Source organism: Phyllobates terribilis, unplaced genomic scaffold, assembly GCF_046119375.1.
Source record: "Phyllobates terribilis strain yellow unplaced genomic scaffold, ASM4611937v1 Scaffold_3__8_contigs__length_932513732, whole genome shotgun sequence".
NCBI lineage: Eukaryota > Metazoa > Chordata > Amphibia > Anura > Dendrobatidae > Phyllobates > Phyllobates terribilis.
Window position 1 is genome coordinate 621,399,582 of NW_027362763.1, and position 27,292 is coordinate 621,426,873.

Below are 27,292 nucleotides of genomic sequence, written 5' to 3' on the forward strand. Positions count from 1 at the left end.
ATCAAACAGTCCACTTAGGAAGCAACACTGATTGACAATCAATTTCACATGCTGTTGTGCAAATGGAATAGACAATAGATGGAAATTATTGGCAATTATCAAGACAGCCTCAATAAAGGAGTGGTTCTGCAGGTGGGGACCACAGACCACATCTCAGTATGAATGCTTTCTGGCTGATGTTTTGGTCACTTTTGAATGTTGGTTGTGCTTTCACACTCGTGGTAGCATGAGACGGACTCTACAACCCACAAAAGTTGCTCAGGTAGTGCAGCTCATCCAGGATGGAACATCAATGCGAGCTGTGGCAATAAGGTTTGCTGTGTCTGTCAGCATAGTGTCTAGAGGCTGGAGGCGCTACAAGGAGACAGGCCAGTACACCAGGAGACGTGTAGGGGACCGTAGGAGGGCAACAACCCAGCAGCAGGACCGCTACCTCCGCCTGGAGGAACAGGAGGAGCACTGCCAGAGCCCTGCAAAATCAGTGAATGAAGGTGGCTGTGTCCACCGAAACGCGTTGTGTGCGTATTAATAAATCAGTCCTTTTAATATTTTTGCCCTGTTATTGGCGCTCTGGTACCGCTATTCATATTCACTGATTGTCCTTTTCCCCCTGTTGGGGTGCGGTAGAGCTGCCTTTAATCTATTGTTTTTTCACCTGTGGGAGCAATTTAATTAAAATTACTACCCTGGTTTTCCAAGCTGCGCTGCCTTAACCCCTCCGGAACGCTGCCGGGGGTGTTGGTGAAGCTGGGCGTCTATCTCGGCATTACATGCTACTAACCTGACCACGTGATATACCACCAAGAGATCAGGATCTGTGAACGCCGCTGGAAATAGATGACAGCCACCAACAGAGCGGAGCTTGTGGAGCTTTACACTGGGGTTGTGCAGAGGTGCACAACTTCATAAGGTTAGTAGCCATCCCCACACCCCTCTACAAATTGCAATACTGAGTCACCCATTGCGCCTTGTTCTCTCCTCTCTTTACATATAGAGCCCTGCAAAATGACCTCCAGCAGGCCACAAATGAGAATGTGTCTGCACAAATGGTTAGAAACCGACTCCATGAGGGTGGTATGAGGGCCCGACGTCCACAGATGGGGGTTGAGCTCACAGCCCAACACTGTGCAGGACGCTTGGCATTTGCCACAGAACACCAGGATTGGCAAAGTCACCACTGATGCCCTGTGCTCTTCACAGATAAAAGCAGGTTCACACTGAGCACATGTGACAGACGTGACAGAGTCTGGAGATGCCGTGGAGAGCAATCTGCTGCTTGCAACATCCTTCAGCATGATCGTATGGCAGTGGGTCAGTAATGGTGTGGGGTGGCATTTCTGGCTCGCCAGAGGTAGCCTGACTGCCATTAGGTACCGAGATGAGATCCTCAGACCCCTTGTGAGACCATATGCTGGTGCGGTTGGCCCTGGGTTCCTCCTAATGCAGGACAATGCCAGACCTCATGTGGCTGGAGTGTGTCAGCAGTTCCTGCAAGATGAAGGCATTGAAGCTATGGACTGGCTCGCCCGTTCCCCAGACCTGAATCCGATTGAGCACATCTGGGACATCATGTCTCGCTCCATCCACCAACGTCACACACAATACTAAGCCTCATTTTGACTTGTTTTTAGAACATTACAACAAAGTTGGATCAGCCTGTAGTGTGCTTTTCCACTTTAATTTTGGGGGTGACTCCAAATGCAGGCCTCTCTTGGTTAATAAATTTGATTTCCATTGATTATTTTTGTGTGATTTTGTTGTCAGCACATTCAACTTTGTACAGAACAAAGTATTCAATGAGAATATTTCATTCATTCAGATCTAGGATGTGTTATTTGAGTGTTCCCTTTTTTGAGCAGTGTATAAATATATATACAGTGCTGTGCAAATTAATTAGGACAAAGCATTTTTTAAGTATATATATATATATATATATATATATATATATATACACAGTACAGACCAAAAGTTTGGACACACCTCATTTAAAGATTTTTCTGTATTTTCATGACTATGAAAATTGTACATTCACACTGAAGGCATCAAAACTGAATTAACACATGTTAAATTATATACTTAACAAAAAAGTGTGAAACAACTGAAAATATGTCTTATATTCTAGGTTCTTCAAAGTAGCCATCTTTTGTTTTGATGACTGCTTTGCACACTCTTGGCATTCTCTTGATGGTTTTCACTTCACAGGTGTGCCCTGTCAGGTTTAATAAGTGGTATTTCTTGCCTTATAAATGGGGTTGGGACCATCAGTTCTGTTGTGCAGAAGTATGGTGGATACACAGCTGATAGTCCTACTGAATAGACTGTTAGAATTTGTATTATGGCAAGAAAAAAGCAGCTAAGTAGAGAAAAATGAGTGGCCATCATCATTACTTTAAGAAATGAAGGTCAGTCAGTGCGAAAAATTGGGAAAACTTTGAAAGTATCCCCAAGTGCAGTTGCAAAAACCATCAAGCGCTACAAAGAAACTGGCTCACATGAGGACCGCCCCAGGAAAGGAAGACCAAGAGTCACCTCTGCTTCTGAGGATAAGTTTATCCGAGTCACCAGCCTCAGAAATCGCAGGTTAACAGCAGCTCAGATTAGAGACCAGGTCAATGCCACACAGAGTTCTAGCAGCAGACCTTCCTCTTCAACAACTGTTAAGAGGAGACTTTGTGCAGCCGGCCTTCATGGTAAAATAGCTGCAAGGAAACCACTGCTAAGGACAGTCAACAAGCAGAAGAGACTTGTTTGGGCTAAAGAACACAAGGAATGGATATTAGACCAGTGGAAATCTGTGCTTTGGTCTGATGAGTCCAAATTTGAGATCTTTGGTTCCAACCACCGTGTCTTTGTGCGACGCAGAAAAGGTGAACGGATGGACTCTACATGCCTGGTTCCCACCGTGAAGCATGGAGGAGGAGGTGTGATGGTGTGGGGGTGCTTTGCTGGTGACACTGTTGGGGATTTATTCAAAATTGAAGGCATACTTGAACCAGCATGGCTACCACAGCATCTTGCAGCGGCATACTATTACATCTGGTTTGCGTTTAGTTGGACCATCATTTATTTTTCAACAGGACAATGACCCTAAACACACCTCCAGGCTGTGTAAGGGCTATTTGACCAAGAAGGAGAGTGATGGGGTGCTACGCCAGATGACCTGGCCTCCACAGTCACCAGACCTGAACCCAATCGAGATGGTTTGGGGTGAGCTGGACCGCAGAGTGAAGGCAAAAGGGCCAACAAGTGCTAAGCATCTCTGGGAACTCCTTCAAGATTGTTGAAAGACCATTTCCGGTGACTACCTCTTGAAGCTCATCAAGAGAATGCCAAGAGTGTGCAAAGCAGTCATCAAAGCAAAAGGTGGCTACTTTGAAGAACCTAGAATATAAGACATATTTTCAGTTGTTTCACACTTTTTTGTTAAGTATATAATTCCACATGTGTTAATTCATAGTTTTGATGCCTTCAGTGTGAATGTACAATTTTCATAGTCATGAAAATACAGAAAAATCTTTAAATGAGAAGGTGTGTCCAAACTTTTGGTCTGTACTGTACATGTATTAGTGTGTAATGACGTAAAACAAAAGCACTGTAAAAAAACAAAAAGGAATGTACCTTTACTTTGTTAAATAGAGTAGCAATAGAGTTAAGCTTCAAGTGACGGGGGGGAAGGGCGCCAAACTGATTCTTTGCCCCAGGTGCAGGAAAAGCTAAATACACCTCTGCATATGGTTACTGAACAAGTTCACTTTAGCAAAACTAATATACAAACAATAAACCACAAAAAGGGGATTAAATACTGCAACGCAATGGCCATGTATTATAACCACATGGTGTCTGAATGTACTCGCCATCCTCCTGCTGAACAAAATCCAATATACCAAGACCAATATATCTAACACTAATATTACCACCAGTGGTATTATACACAGGAGCTCTGTAGATGGTACTGTATAAGTGGATATAGTACAGTCAGATCCAGTAACGTCTCTTTAGAAAGTAACACACATACATCTATGACTAATGACTTCTATATCACCCTCCAGACATTTCCCCCACTAATACACTGCAGCAGATGAAGAAGAAAAGTGCAATAGCACTACCCTGACGCCCTGTCCAGTAAGAGTAACCCCCCTCCATAGTAACACGAGCCACAAAAATGAAATATATTACAGTAGTGATGTCTACTTTTGTGACCCCTTCACAATAGGAATGTGACCTCCATATAGCATTAATGCTTATATTCCATTTTCCATATCCCAATACAGTAATTGTGTCACCCATCTTGTTATACTGTCCTCATCCTGGAGCCATTCTTTAATAATGCCTCCCATCCTTGCACCATTTTTTAATTATGTCCCCCATCCTGTAATAATGTCCCATGCCCTGGTCGCTTTGTTTAATAATGTCCACTGTTCTGGCCCCTTTATTAAATAATGTCACCGTATTTTTTAACAAATGACATTTTTTAAAAACAGCCTGGATTCATTTTACCTCTCCCATGCTGCGTCCTCTTATCCATAGCCAGCATAAGGAGGCAGAGGATGGCAGTCATGTCATGCATTGCCCTCGAAGGCATTTGCCAACATCAGCTGGCAGTCTCTAATTGGCCGAAAACATGGATAGTGTTTGAGAGGCAGGGAGCTGGTGATTTTCAGCACCACAATACATTTCAGCTGAATGTGCGTCAAGGACATATGATCAGCTGAAAATGAGGCAGCGTTTGAGGGCCCCCTTCCTGCATGGTTAATGTCTCACCTTCTGTGACCACAATCATTACGTTCCTGACAAAGCTCATGAATATGGAGGACTACCTGGCAGCAGGTTTACTAGTCTCCTAGTGATAATCTCCTGCTGATTAACAGTGATTTTATCAAAAGTGCAGTGAGCAGTCCAGTAAGTGATAACCCCTGCAATCTAGGTCTCTGTCTCTACATCTTGGTGGCAAAACCTGGTGACCGATTCCCTTTAAAAATTATAGTAGGTCAGAAACGTATATTAGATACTTCTCTTTATCTGTGGACCATAAAAGGGGTTGTCTACTACCCTGTCAATCCCTTCTTAATGTCTATACTCCCAAGTAAAATAATAACAACTATACTCCCCTCTGGTGCCAGCGCCGCTCATATGATGCCGGCGCCTGGTCTCCCAATGGCAAATCATCAGGAGCTTCACTCTTACCACCTTCAGACAAAACTGACATCCAGAGGAAGTCAGAGAGCAACAGCAGTTCTCACTACTTCTGGGTGTCAGGAAGTGAGAGTGAAGCGGCCGCTGATTGGCTGCAGGGCTTGCACAACATAACAATGTCACTCATGTGAGGCTCAGAAGAGCAGGGGCCGACATCGCTGGAACTGGAGGGGAGTAAAGGCTTTTACTCTACTTTAGCAAAATATAGTGAGAGGGGGTTGTCTGGGTAGTGGACAACTCGTTTACTATCCATTTTGTCTAGTTGAACATTGTTGACAATAGAAACAGAGTTTCATATTTTTAACAACTCATTAGGTTTTAATTATTAGAGCGGTAATTTAATGACTACTTTATAAACAAGGAATCAAAGAAAAAGGTCATCTCTAAAGAAAATGTCCCATATCAGGCACCATATATATGACCGGTTGAAGCACCATACCCCAATTAATCTCATAACTAACTTGAAATCCTTTAGCGGTTATAAAATACAGATCAAAAGGGAAGCAAGGACAGATAGCTGTTAGAGACCAATGTGGCCGCTTCACAGGACTTGTTTTACGTGGGTGTGTTGTTCTTGTCATTCCAGATTATCCAGCTTAGTTACAGAGTAGGTAAATGTTCAGTACTTACCACATAGTTTCAATTTGTTGCTTTCTGACTCCATTAAGTGTTTTTACCCGTCAAGCTCAAATGCCGCCCACTCAGCACATTTACAATATTTGTTATTCAAACTGCGCTCACCGTACAAGAGTAACAGTGCCGTAATTCTGAAATCTTTCCACAAGCGCTGAGCTTAAATCTTCAGGAAACTCGGCTTTGTCCTCAGGTGTCGGACAATCTATGTGGACTTCAACTGTGGCATCCAAAGGACCCTGGGAGGAGGAAATTTCCTGAAATACTTTTTCTCTCTCTACAACATCCACCTCCTGAACTTCCACCTCCACAATGGCTATCACAGGTCTGTAAAGAAGACAGATACACAAGTTACAGTCACGTACAGATTTATTTATTACACTTCATGCTTAAAGAGTAACCATCATGCGGGTATACTGAGTTTTGTGCTGAATTTCCCTATAGACTTTCATTAGATGCGGAAAATCCGCAGGTAAAGAATGCATGCAATCCGCGCCTGTCAAATACCAGGAAGTTAAAACAAAGCAGCTTTATTTAAAGCATGACCCACCAAACAGACTAAAAACGCATCATCAAAAACGCGATAAAAACGCATGTTAAACAAAGCAGATAGAAACGCAAGTGCGGAAATTTTGCAATGTCAAAAACTCACCAAAGCACCAACTGTCATCTTCTATCCCAGTAATGGGAAAATCTGTATTCACTGAAGACAGATTTTACCAGTGAATTGAAAAAGAATGATCAATCCAAGGGAGTAAAATAAGTAGATTTCTTTAATATGATATGTATTTTTTTGACTACAAAATGCACCTTACCATAAAATGTAGCCGAGGTTTAGACAGCAGAAAATAGGAAAAATATTTTTCCTATTAATTCAATTTTTCCTGGTGGTGCAAAGTGGAGGGGTCATTATCACTAATGCATTAGGGTAGAATAGGGATGTAACAAATCTATTGTTAGTGTTTTTTTGCAGTTTATATTATACACACACAACATATGCACATATACAGGTGCTTCTCAAAAAATGAGAATATCATCAAAAAATTTATTTATTTCAGTTCTTCAATACAAAAAGTGAAACTCATATTATATAGGAGTCATTACAAACAAAGAGATCTATTTCAAGTGTTCATTTCTGTTAATGTTGATGCTTATGGCTTACAGCCAATGAAAACACATAAGTCTTTATCTCAGTAAATTAGAATAATTAACAAAAAAAACACCTGCAAAGGCTTCCTAATCATTTAAAAAGGTCCCATAGTCTGTTTCAGTAGGCTCCACAACCATGGGGAAGACTGCTGACCTGACAGATGTCCAGAAGGCAGTCATTGACACACTCCACATGGAGGGTAAGCCACAAAAGGTCATTGCTAAAGAAGCTGGCTGTTCACAGAGTGCTGTATCCAAGCATATTAATGGAAAGTTTAGTGGAAGGAAAAAGTGAGGTAGAAAAAGGGGCACAAGCAACCAAGATAACCGCAGCCTTGAAAGGATTGTTAAGAAAAGACCATTCAAAAATTTGGGGGAGATTCACAAGTAGTGGACTGCTGCTGGAGTCATTGCTTCAAGAGCCACCACACACAGACGTATCCAGGACATGGACTATAAGTGTCGCATTCCTTGTGTCAAGCCACTCATGACCAATAGACATCGCCAGAAGCATCTTACCTGGGCCAAGGAGAAAAAGACCTGGACTGTTGCTCAGTGGTCTAAGGTGTTGTTTTCAGATGAAAGTAAATTTTGCATTTCTTTTGGAAATCAAGATCCCAGAGTCTGGAGGAAGAGTGGAGAGGCCACAATCCAACCTGCTTGAGGTCTAGTGTGAAGTTTCCACAATCAGTGATGGGTTGGGGAGCCATGTCATCTGCTGGTGCAAGTCCACTGTGTTTTATCAAGACCAAAGTCAGTGCAGCCGTCTACCAGGAAATTTTAGAGCACTTCATGCTTCCCTCTGCCGACAAGCTTTTTGGAGATGGAAATTTCATTCTCCAGCAGGACTTAGCACCTGTCCACATTGCCAAAAGTACCAATATCTGGTTTAAAAACAACAGTATCATTGTGCTTGATTGTCCAGCAAACTCGCCTGACCTTAACCCCATAGAGAATCTATTATAGAGAATCTATGGGGTATTGTCAAGAGGAAGATGAGAGACACCAGACCCAACAATGCAGACGAGCTGAAGGCTGCTATCAAAGCAACCTGGGCTTCCATAACACCTCAGCAGTGCCACAGGCTGATCGCCTCCATGCCACGCTGCATTGATGCAGTAATTGATACAAAAGGAGCCCCGACCAAGTACTCAGTGCACTTACTGAACACATATTTCAGTAGGCCAACATTTCAGATTTTAAAAACATTTTTCAAGCTGTTATAAAGTATTCTAATTTACCGAGATAATGACTTTTGTGTTTTCATTGGCTGTAAGCCATAATCATCAACATTAATAGAAATAAACACTTGAAATAGATCTCTCTGTTTGTAATGATTCTATATACTGTAATATATGAGTTTCACTTTTTGTATTGAAGAACTGAAATAAATTGAATTTTTGAGGGTATTGTAATTTTGTGAGAAGCACCTATACCTCATATACATACACACAGGTTTTCTACAAATGCACATATACACCAGTAGTAAAAAAAACACTTTAGAGATAGGCTGTGCGGCTGGATAAACAGTTCTTGCTGGTTAAATATGAAAAATATCCTCACTAATACCAGTTCTATACATATGCTCAGCAGTCTTGAAATCCACAGTGAAAACTTGTCAACTTCAGCAAGTAAATATGAAAATAGAAAGTGTGCTGCTGGATTTAATAAAAAAAATATGAATGATTTATTTAATCTTCATTAAAATTCCATGTGCATATCAGGGAAAAGCAGTAAAACAATTAATAAATAAATTTTTTAACGCTTTTCCCGGACATGCACATGGAATTTTAATGAAGATTAAATAAATGATTCATATATTTTTTAAATAAATCCAGCAGCACACTTTCTTTTTTCAATTCTTGCTGGGGTAGTGTAGAAGACAGTTTTTTTTTATTTAACAATGTGTATCAATGCAAAACCGGTGTCTTTTTCCATTAAAAAAAACTTAACACACAGCTCTGCTACATGCACATATAGACACACGCAGCTGTGCTGCATTGCACATTTATAGACACACATTATACATTACCACATCTTGCAGTTCCTTCCAAGCATGCGACTGAGTTCAGGACCTGAAAAGTCCTTGCACTAATTGGGTAGAAGGTGGCTCAGGATGTGCAGCCTCTGTACAGGTCCCGGTAGCTTCCTCTCCAGTTCTGCACCAATCACATAGATCAGCGTGCGACAAGAGGAGAGAAAGCAGTTCTGTGATCAGGAAGGACACTGAGTCTGCGAGTTTCCTCCATCACAGAAAACTGCCTCAGGACTATAAGACGCAAACACATTTTAGCAAGTTTTTCTGGCTAAAAAGTGCATCTTATAGTCCAAAATATATGGCATTAAAAATTTTCTTATTTTCATGTGTACTATTGATTTATGGGAAAAAAATTAAAACGATGGCTACTCTTTAAGTGCATACAACTGTGTCCACCATATGAGAAATCGTATGTCAAGAAAGATCATAAGGTCCAAGTTGTGGTTTAGCTCTAGCAATGATACAATGTGTACAAACTTCTGCATCCAACCATACTGCACAATCATCATGGATCTAGTTATAACAGAAGCTACATAGCTCATATTCACTATTTGTGCAGTGACCTGATACCCAGATGCCCATAAACTTCTCCACACCCTACCCCCGCCTCCCAACTCAAAAGCTGCAATTCCATCCAATTTTATGGCCACAGATGGAGGAAAAAGATAATAAACTTCTATTCACAACCTTTGACACCAACAGAACAGGGGCTAGCTTCCAGACGTCCTAGAACTTGTGCTCAGTGAATACAAGAACATGCAAATTGGGCTTCATCAGAAGATGAAAGAAAAAAATTATTTCGTCCAGCGTCCCTCTTTTTGCAGCCACTTTACAGATGGAGTGAATTTTTGTGGGGGGGTCGGGGGTGGTGGTAAGATATATGAGCCAGTTAGTGTGGCTTCACTAACGCATGTGTATGATTTTAGTCATAGGTATACCACTATTAATTTATTTAGAAATTACCTTTCACTGGATTTTATTATTTAAACAGAGGACCTTTTCCAATTGTTGCTGCTCCATTGATTTTGGAACAGTTTCTCTTTTGTGGCTCTGCGTTCCAAAGTTATACCCTCTGGTAATAAAGGTACACATTTACTCTTCAACCAATTGGGGGTACACCACAGAACTTCCTTGTGCGCTTGGCTGTGTTTTGATTGGCCAGCATCAGGGGAAAAAATCAAATCCCTATAGTGCTGTGGCATATGCCCAGTCGGTTGAAGAAAAAATTGACACCTTTAATGTCAGGGGCATCATTTTGTAATGGAGGGGCAGGGAAGAAAAATTAAAACTGTTCCAAAATAAGTGGAGCAGGGGCAATTGTAGGAATTGCTGAGTTTAAATTAAAAAAAAATACGGCAAAGGTCCTCTTTAAGTAAGAGGTATTTACATTAGAAACAGTAAACATAAGTAATACACATCTCAGCTCCAGAATGTCTTTAAGAATTGACAATCACTGTCAGTAGCTGAACACAGAAATGTAGCCCCCAGTTATGCAGAATACCAAGACACTTACCCACATGACACTAAACTAGGGCACAAATGACATCAATGAAATTGGCCAACTTTATAAAAGTAGGTAGTTAGAAAATTCACTAGAACAGGGGTCCCCAACCTGTGTCTTGGCAACCACATGTGGCCCGTGGGCTTATTAATGTGTAGCTGTCTGCTAGCTTGGAGCATTAGTACCAGGTCTGTGTTCCTCAACCCTGCCATATCCCCTCTGAGTCCCTTCACAGCCCCCTCCTGCACCCCACATGCCCTCAGTGTCCCCCTGACTGCAGCACCCTCTATACTACCTCCTGCACCATAAGCTTCTCCCTCAAGCAGGATCTTCAGCCACACCAAGTACCACAGCCCAGGATCATCCACTCCATCAAGTGACTAAGTATCACTACTAATATTGTCATAGGGATAGTGTAGTGATAGGCGGGTGGGCTAAAACTATTGTATGTATGATTGTTTAGCTAAGTGGGTGGGAAGTATAAATTGGTTATTGTGGGGTTAATTGTATGTCCATATTATGTGCTATTATTATTATTGTTATATTCGTGTTAGTGTGGTAATTAGTAGTGTATTAACTGTAGACGTGTGTAATAAATACCTTTTATTGATAACGTGGTTTTGTCTCAGTTAGTCGCCATTAGTATAGTTATATTGCAAAGGAATCAGAGTACGTAATAGGTGAGGTATTAGCCGGATATTGGTTATTAATAGTCAAGCCTGACCTTAATAATTAATATATGCAATAGCGCCCTGTAACAGATATAATAATTTATCTACCATCAAATAAGTATTTCTATGATGTTTTATGTAAGTGAACTAATGAATCAACATAAAAGTGTCATTTTTTGTCTTTTTTTCTTAAATAGCAGGAATTCAGTTATCGTTTTATTGTACTGTATGGTAGATGCAACCTGCTGGAATTCACTTACGCTACCATTCACACTGCATTTTCGGTCCAAGTGCTGTCCATGAAAAAACTGACTGCATTCAGATCAATGTTATAAAGGATAGGGTTGTTCAAATTACCTTTTCTTTTTTTTTTACACAGACTACATATTTCGTATGAGACTTGCTTATTTAAGTCTATGGGTTCACAAAAAAAAAAGCATATCATATGAATCAACCGTATAGCATCTGATTTTTACAGGTACACTTATATTACCATAAGAAACAGTTTATAAAATTTTATTTACTTGATGACGTACAAAAATAGATGCCTAACGGATGACAATGACAGAAGAAAACCGGACGATTTTCTGTATCCTTGTGTAAACTTAGCCTTAGAATTATACAATAAGTGCCTACTTACTTCTTTGCAAAACCTCTATCCAGTAATACACGTAATGAATTTGTCATCCCTCTGTAAGCTTTAGGGCTCATGCACACATCAGTTATTTTCTCACATGAGAAAATCAGTCCAAGTTTCATTATTCTTTTTTTTATCGGAGTGTCGAGTGTCGTCAGTTTTTCTCTGATGAGAAAAAAAATGTTTCTCTATCTTATCCTATCTAGCAGTCAATGAAAAACGGACAGCATTCTGATGGCATCCAATTTTTTCACGGACCCACAGACTTTCATTGCCAAGTTTAATCCAACACTTGGATCAACAACCAACATGTCCAGGAGATTTTTCACAGACCACTTAGTCTATGGGGCTGTTCACATAACATGATTTGCGGACCATCCATAAGTATGAGAGATATCCATGAAAAACATGGAGAAAACTCGCACACGAAAAAATGACATCTGAATAAGCCCTTACACTACACTTTAAGCAGTTATGGGGTGAAAAACTGAGGCTGATATTTTCACAAAACAGGTTACACAGTAGAACGATTTTATCACTGCCACACAGCTTTAGGGCTCTATCACACGTCAGTGTCTCTGGTACGGGTGATGACAGTTTCCACACGTACTGTTGACAGAGACACACCCAGACGCATTCAAATGAATGGGTCTGTGCACACCTCAGTGTGTTTTTGCGGACTGTGTGTCCGTGTGCTCCACGGTATGATATGTACCGGCGCCTGGGAATGTCGCTGTTCCCAGGCGCCGGTGCTGAACGCTGCCCTCATCATGGTTACCTGCCGGCGCTGTGATCAGCACCAGCAGGGACCATGATGAGGGTAGTAGTAGTGTACTCTCGGTGTCCCCACCTGTAAAATTAAGAATAAAATAATAAAATATTTATACTCACCTCTACTAGGTGTCCCCCGCTGTCATACATGTGACCGCTGCTGCAGAGAAGCTGGGGATAATACCTGTAGTGCTGATTCCCAGGCGTCGGTACGTGTGATCCAGATGCGGCAAAAGTGCCGCACACTGATGCCACATGTAAAACACACACGGACACACGGGCACAGATATCTCTGGTACCGGAAATATCCGGACTTGTGAAAGCGGTCTTAGGCATAGTTTTATTATTATTTTTAGATTTTAAATGGGTAACTGCATCTAGAGCTACAAACTGATGGTAGTCATCACATGTTGTGTCTGTGTCATGAATCCTTTCAAACAGGATTCAATCCTGCAAGTTTTGCAAAATACACTGCTCAAAAAAATAAAGGGAATATTTAAACAACAGAATATAACTCAAAATAAATTAAACTTCTGTGAAATCAAACTGATTGACAATCAATTTCACATGCTGTTGTGCAAATGGAATAGACAATAGATGGAAATTGGCAATTATCAACACACCCTCAATAAAGGAGTGGTTCTGCAGTACCAATGCTTTCTGGCTGATGTTTTAGTCACTTTTGAATGTTGGTTGTGCTTTCACACTCGTGGTAGCATGAGACGGACTGTACAACCCACAGAAGTTGCTCAGGTAGTGCAGCTCATCCAGGATGGCACATCAATGCAAGCTGTGGCAGGAAGGTTTGCTGCGTCTGCCTGCGTAGTGTCCAGAGGCTGGAGGCGCTACCAGGAGACAGGCCAGTACACCAGGAGACGTGGAGAGGGCCGTAGGAGGGCAACAACCCAGCAGCAGGACCGCTACCTCCGCCTTTGCGCAAGGAGGAACAGGAGGAGCACTTCCAGAGCCCTGCAAAGGACCTCCAGCAGGCCACAAATGTGTATGTGTCTGCACAGACGGTTAGAAACCGACTCCACGAGGGTGGTATGAGGGCCCGACGTCCACAGATGGGGGTTGTGCTCACAGCCAAACACCGTGCAGGATGCTGGGCATTTGCCACAGAACACCAGGATTGGCAAAGTCGCCACTGGCGTGCTGAGCTCTTCACAGATGAAAGCAGGTTCACACTGAGCACGTGATAGACGTGACAGAGTCTGGTGACGCCGTGGAGAGCGATCTGCTGCCTGAAACATCCTTCAGCATGACCGGTTTGGCAGTGGGTCAGTAATGGTGTGGGGTGGCATTTCTTTGGAGGGCCACACAGCCCCCCATGTGCTCGCCAGAGGTAGCCTGACTGCCATTAGGTACCGAGATAAGATCCTCAGACCCCTTGTGAGACCATATGCTGGTGCGGTTGGCCCCGAGTTCCTCCTAATGCAGGACAATGCCAGACCTCATGTGGCTGGAGTGTGTCAGCAGTTCCTGCAAGATGAAGGCATTGAAGCTATGGACTGGCTCGCCTGTTTCCCAGACCTGAATCCGATTGAGCACATCTGGAACATCATGTCTCGTTCCATCCACCAACGTCACGTTGCACCACAGACTGTCCAGGAGTTGATGGATGCTTTAGACCAGGTCTGGGAGGAGATCCCATAGGAGACCATCCGCAACCTCATCAGGAGCATGCCCAGGCATTGTAGGGAGATCACACAGGCACGTGGAGGCCACACACAATACTGAGCCTCATTTTGACTTGTTTTAAGGACATTACATAAAAGTTGGATCAGCCTGTAGTGTGTTTTTCCACTTAAATTTTGGGGTGACTCCAAATCCAGGCCTCCATTGGTTAATACATTTGATTTCCATTGATGATTTTTGTGTGATTTTGTTGTCAGCACATTCAACTTTGTACAGAACAAAGTATTCAATGAGAATATTTCATTCATTCAGATCTAGGATGTATTATTTGAGTGTTCCCTTTATTTTTTTGAGCAGTGTATCTGGTAGAAGAAATGAAAATGGATGTAATTTCTATAAAGCAACTGCTAATAAACAATGCTCCAAATTAGGCACTGTTCAATCAAAAGGCTTAAAAAAATCGTCTGGAAAAAAAACTATTTTAAAACCCTTCAAAAATTATTCAAAACAGCTTCAGGCAACAATTTAGAAACAAAAAGATTCTCCAAAAAAGGGTGTGTTCGCATTGAGTTTTTAGAGCAGAAACTCTCCAAAAACCTCAGAGTTTTAAAACCATGAGTATTGATTTGACAGTTTCTGCTGCAAAACTCATGAAAACAAAAACTCTGTGAACATACCCCCCAAAAAGAGCATATTTTAAAGTAATTTCCACTTGGAAACTTTACATCAGTTAAAAATGGTAAGAAAACTTTCATGAACACATTCCCTTAGGCCTCATTCACATCTCCTTGTCTCTAGTACGTGTGGTGCCAGTTTTGTCATGTACTGGAGACACTTACACACGTAGACCCATTCAAATGAATGAGTTTGTGCACGTCAGTGTGTTTTCATGAACAGCGTGTCTGTGGGCAAAACATGCTGACATGTCCATTTTTTTCCCACAGCACGGGCAGCAAAATGTCCCACACGTGCACACTGATGACATCCGAGTGTCATCAGTGTGACACATACCGGCACCCGTGAATAAGCGGTACAGTTCAGACTGTTCCCAAACGCCGGGTGCTGTAGGAATCTCTCATCATTGTCCCCTGCTTGTGCTTAGATCAGCGTGAGCAGGGGACAATGTTGGGAGTAGTATTCAGCTCCCACTGTCTCCTAGTGTAAAAATAAGAATAAAATAAAAAAATCCTTATACTCACCTGTCCGAAGATTAAATAAGTGTCTCACGCTGTAATCCATCTGACCGACATTTCTGCCTCAGCGTGCACAGTGGTTGAGGTGACTGCACATGCTGAGGAGTAGAGAAGAATGACTCGCTACAGCAAGTGGGCCCCTAACCTGCGCTGAGTTCACTGAGCAGTGTCCTGTCACTCACTGAGCTCAACGCAGTTCAGGGGCCTGCTCAGTGCATAGAGTTATTCACCCCTGCTCCTCAGCGAGTGCGGTCGCCTCAAGCCACCGTGCATAATGAGGAAGAAATGCCAGTCTGATAGTATGAGCGCCCCTTGGACCATCGGTTTCTCGGTGCCGGGCCGGTCGGTGCAAGGGATGTCACAGTGGCAGGGACCCGGTCCGTGACCCAGGGCGGTCAATAAAAGGGGATTATAGGTTTTATAGTTTAATGTTCGTGACGCCACCTGTGGTATGCGGCTATATGGAGCCGCCGCTGCTGTGCAGATCCCCTGGAGCTGATGGTGATGCAGCAGAGTTGGTTCAGCTCTCCACAGGTAGAGCTAAGCTCCAGAGCAGTATAAATGATAATTTGGTAGATGTTGCTGTGCAGTGTAGTACAGGTGATGCGCAGATAATAACTCTAGGACACTGTGGGGTGCAATCTTCAGATTTACTCACAGTTCTCAGACTCCAGGTCACCAGTACCAGGGTGACCGCCCACGCCATCCTGTGTTCACCAAGGAAGGGGTTCAGCAATCCCTCAGGTAATTCAAGAGTACTTAACGGGACCACATTCTGTGTGCCTTCCTCGGTCGTTTTCCTGCGCTGGCTCTCACCCTCCTGCCCAGCGCCTCGCAACCAGTGTCCCAAGCTGGTATCCTCGGATTTTGTCAGGCAACCTGCAGTTCCCTGAATCCTATGCGGCTACCTTTTTAGCGATTTAGTTGCGGTTGTGAGCAACTGCACCCTGAAAGTACAGAAGCCTCCGGTTTCTAGCTGAGCCTTGTAGTTCGGCACTAGTTAGGGGCCGGTCCCCTTTGTGGCCTGATCCCTCCACGTTCCTGCAGATTCGGGCGCACGGGTGGCGTCCGCACTTCCCGTGCCCCTGGGATCCCCTCTGTCTCTCTTGGAGCCTTCCTCTGCTCCCTTCCTCATCCTGCCAGTCTTCCTGGGCCTCTCACTCTAGGCTCGCTCCTCTGAGCAGAGCTCCTGCTCACACTCCTTCTCCTCTGTCTGACTGGTCTCAACTGTCCCCCTTCTAGATGCTGTCCCTGCTTTCTTATACTCCTACTGAAGTGCTCCCCTAACTACTTCCTCCACCCACACCCACTACATGGTTCCACCCTCCAGCCAGGGACCAGGGACTGTGCTCTCCCTTAGGAGCAATCTCGCCCTTCCCTCTGAAGTGGAGTGCAATGGATGCAAGTGTGTGGGTCCTGGGCAGTACTCTATCCTTACCTACCTGAGAGTGGGATACCACACCTCTGGGTGAGATGCAGTATCTCTGTAGCAACTGAACCCGCAGGGGCGCCACAATAGATTACAGCGTGGGACACTATGGATTATTTCAACTTCAGATAGGTGAGTATAAGGATTTTTTAATTTTATTCTTATTTTTACACTTGGAGACAGCGGAAGCAGAATACTACTCTTAACATTGTCCCTCGTGCTGATCTAAGCGCAAGCAGGGGACAACGAGATTCCTGCAGCACCCGGGAACAGCGCGAACTGTACCGCTGATTCCCAAGCGCCGATACTTGTGATTATGATACGGCATACGGTTGCCACACATAAGCCACACCAGGACACACAGACATCTCTAATACTGTTTTTTCCAGTGCTGGAAATATCTGGACTTGTGAAAGAAGCCTTAGGCTGCCTGTTTATATAAGGTTACATTCAGACGTCCGTGATTCTTTTCATATGTAACACAGACCGTTTTTCATCAATGTTTTGGATTCGAGTTTCATCATTGTTTGATCAGTGTGGCAGTTTTAGGCAACATTCACACGTTCAGTATTTGGTCAGTATTTTACATCAGAATTTTTAAGTCAATTCCAGGAGTGGTTGAAAAATGCAGAAGTGGTGCACATGTTTCTATTATAGTTCTCCTCTCATCATCCACTCCTGGTTTTGGCTTACATATATATCGTGGTAAATTACTGACCAAATACTGAAAGTGGGAACCTGGCCTTACTATCAGTGTTTCATCAGTGATTTTAATGTATTTTAAAGGCTTCTCTTATCTATTACAATTTTAATTACGAACAGAACCCAGACTGCATACTGATGCCAGCTGCAGGACTGTGATTGTCACAGACTAATAGACTTGCATGGGTAATTTTGATTTGTGACACAGGTTAAAAACGGAAACGTCTCTGTGATTTTTTTGAGGATACACGGTTCACAAAAAAAAAACAACATGTGCATATGAACAGCCCCATAGACTATAATGGGTACATATTTTATCTGTGAAAATCACAGATAGAACAGGTACGTTAAAAACAGAGGCCTGAGCTTAAGGCCACGTTCACACATTCAGTGTTTGGTCAGTATTTTACATAAGTATTTGTAAGCAAAAATCAGGAAAGGAACAATCAGAGGAAAAGTATAAGGACAAGGCCCCATTATCAGTATTTGGTCAGTATTTTTTCTCAGAAATGGGTGCACTTGTTTCTATTATACCTTTTCTCTGATTGTTCCTCACCTGGTTTTAGCTCCCACTCCTGAGAAAAAATACTGATCGAATACTGACCAAATTCTGATAGTGGGACCGAGGCCTAATGGAAACACTCCTGGATTTGGCTTACAGATACTGATGTAATATACTGCCCAAATACTGAATGTGTGAACATGGCCTAATGTTGACAAACTCATATAACCTAAGCAGTACAAAGGATCGAATGTTCACGTCCACATATACATATTTATATATATACATACAGCACAGACCAAAAGTTTGGACACACCTTCTCATTTAAAGATTTTTCTGTATTTTCATGACTATGAAAATTGTACATTCACACTGAAGGCATCAAAACGATGAATTAACACATGTGGAATTATATACTTAACAAAAAAGTGTGAAACAACTGAAAATATGTTTTATATTCTAGGTTCTTCAAAGTAGCCACCTTTTGCTTTGATGACTGCTTTGCACACTCTTGGCATTCTCTTGATGAGCTTCAAGAGGTAGTCACCGGAAATGGTTTTCACTTCACAGGTGTGCCCTGTCAGGTTTAATAAGTGGGATTTCTTGCCTTATAAATGGGGTTGGGACCATCAGTTGTGTTGTGCAGAAGTCTGGTGGATACATAGCTGATAGTCCTACTGAATAGACTGTTAGAATTTGTATTATGGCAAGAAAAAAGCAGCTAAGTAAAGAAAAACGAGTGGCCATCATTACTTTAAGAAATGAAGGTCAGTCAGTGCGAAAAATTGGGAAAACTTTGAAAGTGTCCCCAAGTGCAGTAGCAAAAACCATCAAGCGCTACAAAGAAACTGGCTCACATGAGGACGGCCTCAGGAGAGGAAGACCAAGAGTCACCTCTGCTTCTGAGGATAAGTTTATCCGAGTCACCAGCCTCAGAAATGGCAGGTTAACAGCAGCTCAGATTAGAGACCAGGTCAATGCCACACACAGTTCTAGCAGCAGACACATCTCTTCAACTACTGTTAAGAGGAGACTTTGGTCTGATGAGTCCAAATTTGGACTTTGGTTCCAACCACCGTGTCCTTGTGCGATGCAGAAAAGGTGAGCGGATGGGCTCTACATGCCTGGTTCCCACCGTGAAGCATGGAGGAGGAGGTGTGATGGTGTGGGGGTGCTTTGCTGGTGACACTGTTGGGGATTTATTCAAAATTGAAGGCATACTGAACCAGCATGGCTACCACAGCATCTTGCAGCAGCATGCTATTCCATCCGATTTGCATTTAGTTGGACCATCATTTATTTTTCAACAGGACAATGACCCCAAATACACCTCCAGGCTGTGTAAGGGCTATTTGACCAAGAGGTAGACTGATGGGGTGAGATGGTTTGGGGTGAGCTGGACCGCAGAGTGAAGGCAAAAGGGCCAACAAGTGCTATGCATCTCTGGGAACTCCTTCAAGATTGTTGGAAGACCATTTATGGTGACTACCTCTTGAAGCTCATCAAGAGAATGCCAAGAGTGTGCAAAGCAGTCATCAAAGCAAAAGGTGGCTACTTTGAAGAACCTAGAATATAAGACATATTTTCATTTGTTTCAAACTTTTTTGTTAACTATATAATTCCACATGTGTTAATTCATAGTTTTGATGCCTTCAGTGTGAATGTACAATTTTCATAGTCATGAAAATAGAGAAAAATCTTTAAATGAGAAGGTGTGTCCAAACTTTTGGTCTGTACTGTATATATATATATATATATTTATTTATTTTTTTAAACACTTATATATGTGTTTTATATATATATATATATATATATATATATATATATATATATATATGTTTTTTGTTTAAATGTTTAAAAAAATGTAAATCACAGTTCTTAATTTAAAAAATAGTTTAACTTGGAAAAAATAAACGCCCGAAGAAACATACATTTGGTATCGCTGCATCTTATATCAATCTATATTCTAAAAATGTTTTGTTAGTGCAACTCCGTAAAAGGAATAAAAAAAATATGAAAACAATGCTAGAATTGCTGTTTAGTTTATTCTTCCTGAGGAGAATGGAAAACAAGTGATCAAAAAGGCATATGTATCCCAAAATGGTACCAAAAAACAGCTCATTACGCAAAAATATTATCCCTGTTATAACTCTGTAAACAGAAAAATGAAAGAGTTCTGGCTCTGAGAATATGTTGATCAAAAAATAGAAATTGGATAATGTCATAATCATATTGAACCTTAATACAAAACTACATCATTACTTGTTCCGCACAGTGAATGCTGTAAACTAAAAAAAAAATATGAAAAACAATGACAGAATTGCTGTTTTTTCTTCAGCCTTGCTACCATAAAAATTGAATAAAATGTAATCCAAAATTCATAAGTACTGTAGGAAAGCCAGGTAGGCTAGGGTTAAATCAAATCACTATGGGTCTTGATTATATGTACCTGGATAGCTATGACTAGAACCAGGCCATGTGTTCACTAGTCAGTCGGCTGGGGAAGCTGAGGCGAGTGGGATTGTGTTGAGCTGGAGAGAGACAAGCTTGAATCTCTCTGAGAAGAGACTGCATAGGCCGTGTGCACCAAACTGCAAGCATCACTGGTTGCTCTGGACGATAGCAGTTTTGAGTGACCAAACTGAGACTAGCACAGCCATGTCTGAATAGCCAGGGTCTATATTGTTCAGTTAGTGCCAGGACAAGGCTAGGGATTTTATGTTTATGGTTAGGTTTTTAGTACTATACAACCAGTGGAAATTAACACTATTCTGTGTGTGATAAAAAAAGCCCTGTGGTTTTGTGTTCCAAGCGGCTACCCGAGAGAATAAAACCCTACAGTACCCAAAAATGTTAACAATGAAAACTACAGCTTGACAAACAGGCTCTCAAGCAGTGAAAAAAAACGCTGGATCAGGTAGGATGTGTACCATCTGGCTTTTTTAACCCCTTTACCCCCGAGGATGGCTTGCACTTTAATGACCGGGCCAATTTTTACAATTCTGACCACTGTCACTTTATGGAGTAATAACTGTGGAACTCTTCAACGGATCCCACTGATTCTGAGATTGTTTTTTCGTGACATATTGTATACTTCATGACAGTTATAAAATTTCTTTGATATGACTTGCGTTACTTTGTGAAAAAATTGGAAATTTGGCAAAAATTTTGCAATTTTCAAACTTTGAACTTTCATGCCCTTAAATCATAGAGATATGTCACACAAAATTGTTACTAAATAACATTTCCCACATGTCTACTTTACATCAGCATAATTTTGGAACCAACATTTTTTTTTGTTAGGAAGTTATAAGGGTTAAAAGTTGACCAGCGATTTCTCATTTTTACAACATTTACAAAACCATTTTTTTAGGGACCACATCACATTTGAAGTGACTTTGAGGGGCCTTTATGACAGAAAATACCCAAATGAACATTTAACTTTTTTCACAAAAATGTTACTTTAGACCCAATTTTTTTATTTTCTCAAGGGTAACAGGAAAAAGTGGACCACAAAACTTGTTGTCCAATTTCTTCTGCTCACGCCAATACCCCATATGAGGGGGCAAACCACTGTTTGGGTGCATGACAGGGTTTGGAAGAGAACTGCTTCAACAATTAGCTGGTGACATGTCGCGTTTGGGGAGCCTCTGATGGTGCCTAAACAGTGGAAACCCCCCACAAGTGACACCATTTTGGAAACTAGACCCCTCAGGGAACTTAACTAGATGTGTGGTGAACACCTTGAACCCCCAGGTGCTTCACAGAAGTTTATAATATTGAGCCGTGAAAATAAAGAAATCAAATTTTCCCTCGAGGATTTTATCAAGGGGTATAGTAAACATTTTGAACCCAGAGGTACGACACAGAATTTGATAACATTAGGTCATCATATTGAATAAGTATAGTAGGGAATAACCTCGGCACTCGAAATCAAGAAATTGAATTAATGAATTTTATTGCAGTCCCAAAAGTAGTAACAAAACGTTTCGGTCAATTTGACCTTCATCAGTTTAAACGAGTTGCTGGAGCACTGGGCTGCAGGGCATAAACGCCTAGGTGCAAAAATAGGTGAGACTGCCTTAAACGCTGCTTGTGCGAGATCTTAATGACACTCTTACACTTTGTCCCACTATGGGACTTTTACTTTTTGCAGGCTGATCGCTTGTATAGCATAGGCATGCAGCAGCATCCTTATGCTATGCAGGCTGTCAGCTCTGCACTACCACAAGTTAGATACATCGTGCACTGCACATGATCTAACTAACTTCCTGATGCCTGGTGACCCGGATGTCATCATGATGACATCAGGTCACCATGGCAACGTTCAGGACCCCGCGCCAATAGTGCGGAGTCTCTAATCCAAGTTAAGAGGGGCTCTCTTACCTCTGCCTGCTCTGGAAATTCTGCGATCGACTTAGAACGCAGAATTTGGGGGGGTTTAAGTGCAGGAAGCGGTGCGGGACAGTTCCTAGCACAGAGTACAGGGTGTCAGCAATCAGAATCAGCGGATACCTGGCGGCAAACTCGCCCGCACAGCCTCTGTGCGGGCACGATCGTCGAGGCGTAGCCCAGGTCACAGAGACGTATTATTATGCCTCATGTCAAAATAGAGTTAATTTAAATGCCTCCAAGCAATTGGGGTCCCCTTTCAGTGGTTGAAAAGGCAACAAGACTACATGTAAATCAAGTTAGCAAAAGTAAAGTGAAGAAACCACAAAAGTTTACTAGAAACTTAAGTATCATAATAAAAGAAAATAAGTCTGCCTATAGGTTCACAAGAGAATGTAACAAATCATGCAGTTTCATCCAGAAAAGTGGGATGATTTTTTTCTGACTTGTAATCTGTGTGCAATCTGTTTTTTTTTTTACAGCAGCTATACAGTTTCCAGTGTTACTGAATTGCAATGTATACATAAGAAACAGATGCTATACTGTGTCTCCATATGGCATCTGATTTTTTTTCATGCACCCATAGAGTTGATTGGGCAAGTCTCATCCAATTTATGGAAGAAACTATTGCATGCTGCAATTTTTTCAGACATAGATTCGGTTAGTGAAGAAAATAATTTATCTGCACTGTCCCATTGAATAACATTGCAGTTTTTTTTTTCATGGATAGAGCTCGGACGAAAAATGTGGTCATGTGAACGAGCCCCTAGGAGGTATAAATAAACTTACAGTGTAGCTAGCAAAAGGTTGTAGAAAATTAGGCAGAACAATAAAAAACAACAACAAGCATTTGTATTGTGCTTTTCTCACAATGGACTCGAAGCTTATAGGTAACATGGAGGTGAATCACATTAATAAAGAAAGAAGTAATGGACAAGTTTGTTAAAGATTATGTCAGGAGATTACACAATATAAGCTGCATAAATTAATACATGTTGAGACTGATGTATTTACTTTAAAAATTAATGTCAAAATGGTTGTATAATCCTGAATTTAACAGAAGCACTTCAGCTGTCATTGAACTTCATTTTAATTTAGGCAAGGAAACTTTCATAAGGAATTATAGAGCCATTCTGAGATCTATTTTTCAAAGTAATTACACAAGCCTCATCGGGTGTAACATGTATATATGCAGTTTGAAATTTGAAACCTTGGTAGATTACAAGAAAGTTTGGCGCTCTGTAGAGCACCAATGAACATGCAGGGATTGCCTGCCATGCACTGTAATGCCGTAGCCATGTTGGTTGTGGGCATTACAGTGATTGGCTGGCCGCACAGCGTCATCAGGTCTATATAAGACCTGGTGCCGCTATGCTCGTCACAGTCTACCCCGGAAACAGGCAGAGTAGGGAGAGCTGGAAGGAAGGAAGTCAGGAAGAGATTTGCTTGTTTATAGTTAGTATAGGTAATCCACAACATATATACGGTATATATATCCAACTGAACTAACAGTCTTTCTGAGGACTAATCCAGCTGCATATATTCAGTGGTGATAGCAGGAGTTAGGCAGGCAGGCAGTGTATGTGGCAAACTGCAGTGCGTGATACATCACAAGAGGGTCCATTGAACGTCCTGTTAGGATAGGTATTCCACAACATATTATATATATATATATATATATATATATATATATATATATACATACACAGTACAGACCAAAAGTTTGGACACACCTTCTCATTTAAAGATTTTTCTGTATTTTCATGACTATGAAAATTGTACATTCACACTGAAGGCATCAAAACTATGAATTAACACATGTGGAATTATATACTTAAAAAAGTGTGAAACAACTGAAAATATGTCTTATATTCTAGGTTCTTCAAAGAAGCCACCTTTTGCTTTGATGACTGCTTTGCACACTCTTGGCATTCTCTTGATGAGCTTCAAGAGGTAGTCACCGGAAATGGTCTTCCAACAATCTTGAAGGAGTTCCCAGAGATGCTTAGCACTTGTTGACCCTTTTGCCTTCACTCTGCGGTCCAGCTCACCCCAAACCATCTCGATTGGGTTCAGGTCTGGTGACTGTGAAAGCTAGGTCATCTGGCGTAGCACCCCATCACTCTCCTTCTTGGTCAAATAGCCCTTACACAGCCTGGAGGTGTGTTTGGGGTCATTGTCCTGTTGAAAAATAAATGATGGTCCAACTAAACGCAAACCTGATGGAATAGCATGCCGCTGCAAGATGCTGTGGTAGCCATGCTGGTTCAGTATGCCTTCAATTTTGAATAAATCCCCAACAGTGTCACCAGCAAAGCACCCCTACACCATCACACCTCCTCCTCCATGCTTCACGGTGGGAACCAGGCATGTAGAGTCCATCTGTTCACCTTTTCTGCATCGCACAAAGACACGGTGGTTGGAACCTAAGATCTCAAATTTGGACTCATCAGACCAAAGCACAGATTTCCACTGGTCTAATGTCCATTCCTTGTGTTCTTTAGCCCAAACAAGTCTCTTCTGCTTGTTGCCTGTCCTTAGCAGTGGTTTCCTAGCAGCTATTTTACCATGAAGGCCTGCTGCACAAAGTCTCCTCTTAACAGTTGTTGTAGAGATGTGTCTGCTGCTAGAACTCTGTGTGGCATTGACCTGGTCTCTAATCTGAGCTGCTGTTAACCTGCGATTTCTGAGGCTGGTGACTCAGATAAACTTATCCTCAGAAGCAGAGGTGACTCTTGGTCTTCCTTTCCTGGGGCGGTCCTCATGTGAGCCAGTTTCTTTGTAGCGCTTGATGGCTTTTGCAACTGCACTTGGGGACAATTTCAAAGTTTGCCCAATTTTTCAGACTGACTGACCTTCATTTCTTAAAGTAATGATGGCCACTCGTTTTTCTTTACGGAGCTGCTTTTTTCTTGCCATAATACGAATTCTAACAGTCTATTCAGTAGGACTATCAGCTGTGTATCCACCTGACTTCTGCACAACACAACTGATGGTCCCAACCCCATTTATAAGGCAAGAAATCCCACTTATTAAACCTGACAGGGCACACCTGTGAAGCGAAAACCATTTCCGGTGACTACCTCTTGAAGCTTCATTAAGAGAATGCCAAGAGTGTGTAAAGCAGTCATCAAAGCAAAAGGTGGCTACTTTAAAGAACCTAGAATATAAGACATATTTTCAGTTTTTTCACATTTTTTTGTTAAGTATATAATTCCACATGTGTTAATTCATAGTTTTGATGCCTTCAGTGTGAATGTACAACTTTCAAAGTAATGAAAATACAGAAAAATCTTTAAATGAGTAGGTGTGCCCAAACTTTTGGTCTGTACTGTATATATATATATGTGGCACCCCAGGGGTCTGGTTTCCACAGTAATGTAATGTTATGTCTGAGAGCAGGTGGGAGGTCCTTTGGTCAGGGATCCTGTGCATGCCACACCTCCTGCCCAGTCTTGGGAGGGGAAGAACTTCCCCTATATAAACCCGGGGCTGAGGCAGGGTTAGGCAGTCAAGGAGAGTAGAGACAGAGAAGCAGCATAGAAAGAAACAACAGGAGCTCTGTGGGAGCAGCGTTACAAAGAGTCAGGGGCTGGCAGCTGCAGAGCTCGCCCTGACTGAGAAGTATCACCGGACCCGGAGTCCGAGGCTGTGGGGACCAATCTCTACCCAGCAGCAGAAACCCACCGGCAGGGGATTGCAGGTCCTCTGGCCCAGAAACCCGAAGGCACGGTCACAAGAGTGGGACCAGCACCGCCATCGTGGAGCGGAAGCCATTAGAAGGCCCCGAGTCACCGGCCATACGGGTGAGCACCACACGGTACACTCAGGGACGTGGGCTACTTATACCCGCTTCTAGCAAGGTAGCCAGAAGAGTACAGTCAGTTTGGGAGGCCTACAACTCAGCCTGGCCAGGGGAGATCCCATCTGCTCAAGGACTGACCAGGCCCCAATCGCTAGCCAGTACTCCGGGAGGGTCTATCGTTGTCACCAGTAAAGACCCTGAACTACACCGTACCGTCTCCGAGTGGTTCCTGCTACCCCCATCATCCGCATCTGCTGCCCTGAGGCCATACCCCTCCCGTTGGGGGTTATACCATCTACGCTGCACCATCCATCCACCGGCCTCAGCGGACTGTCCTGCAGCGGCAGCTCCATAGCTGCATTCAACGGGTGGCGTAGTCGTACAACATCTACCGCTGATACATCGCCGCTCAGTTTGACTCCCTGGGCACGGACCGGGTCACCGCCACGAGACTACAACCCTCAAGAGATCTGGCTCCGGGTAAGCTCCCGCGTGCGCAACGCAGCGCGATACAGGCCCAGGGGCGCATCAACTTTGGCGTAGTCGGCAGGATTTCGTGCCCGCAACCACCGGGTACTGCGTGCCTGAAAAAGAGACTTTTCAAACTTACATGTGGTGAAGATTCCCGCCATCCGGCGCCATCTTCAGCCTTCTTCCCGCCATCGGTGAAGTTTCCCGCCATCCGGCGCCATCTTCTGCCTTCTTCCCGCCATCCGTGGAGTTTTCCCGCCATTGGACGCCATCTTGACGCCGCGCGGGAAGAAGAGGGGCGTGGACTCCGAAAGCGCGCGAGAACTGAAGCCCCGCCTCACGTCCGGACGTTGCGTAAGGTCCTGGAAGGAGCCCAGCAGACGCCGACGTCACAGGAGCGCGACAGAAGGTCCTCAACCCTGACGATCCACTGCGGAGCCGCGGCTTACGGAAGAGGATCATCGCAAGGTAGGCCACGGTCCACTAGGGGGGAGGAAGATGTCGGATACGGAGGAGAGCTTCACTGCCTCAACCCCCGCCAGCGCTACCGCTGCTGCAGTTATGCCC

The 27,292-nt window shown here is 42.8% G+C and overlaps 1 protein-coding gene across 3 annotated transcripts in view; it reads right to left on the reverse strand.

Annotated features, from left to right (window-relative positions):
• SYNJ2 (synaptojanin 2) overlaps positions 1-27,292 on the reverse strand; it is a 573,751-nt gene that overhangs the window by 61,223 nt on the left and 485,236 nt on the right. For all 3 annotated transcript variants that reach the window (XM_073671522.1, XM_073671524.1, XM_073671525.1), the window contains one exon: positions 5,935-6,153. In XM_073671522.1, the coding sequence (XP_073527623.1) occupies positions 5,935-6,153 (219 nt within the window). The remainder of the gene's footprint in view (positions 1-5,934; positions 6,154-27,292) is intronic.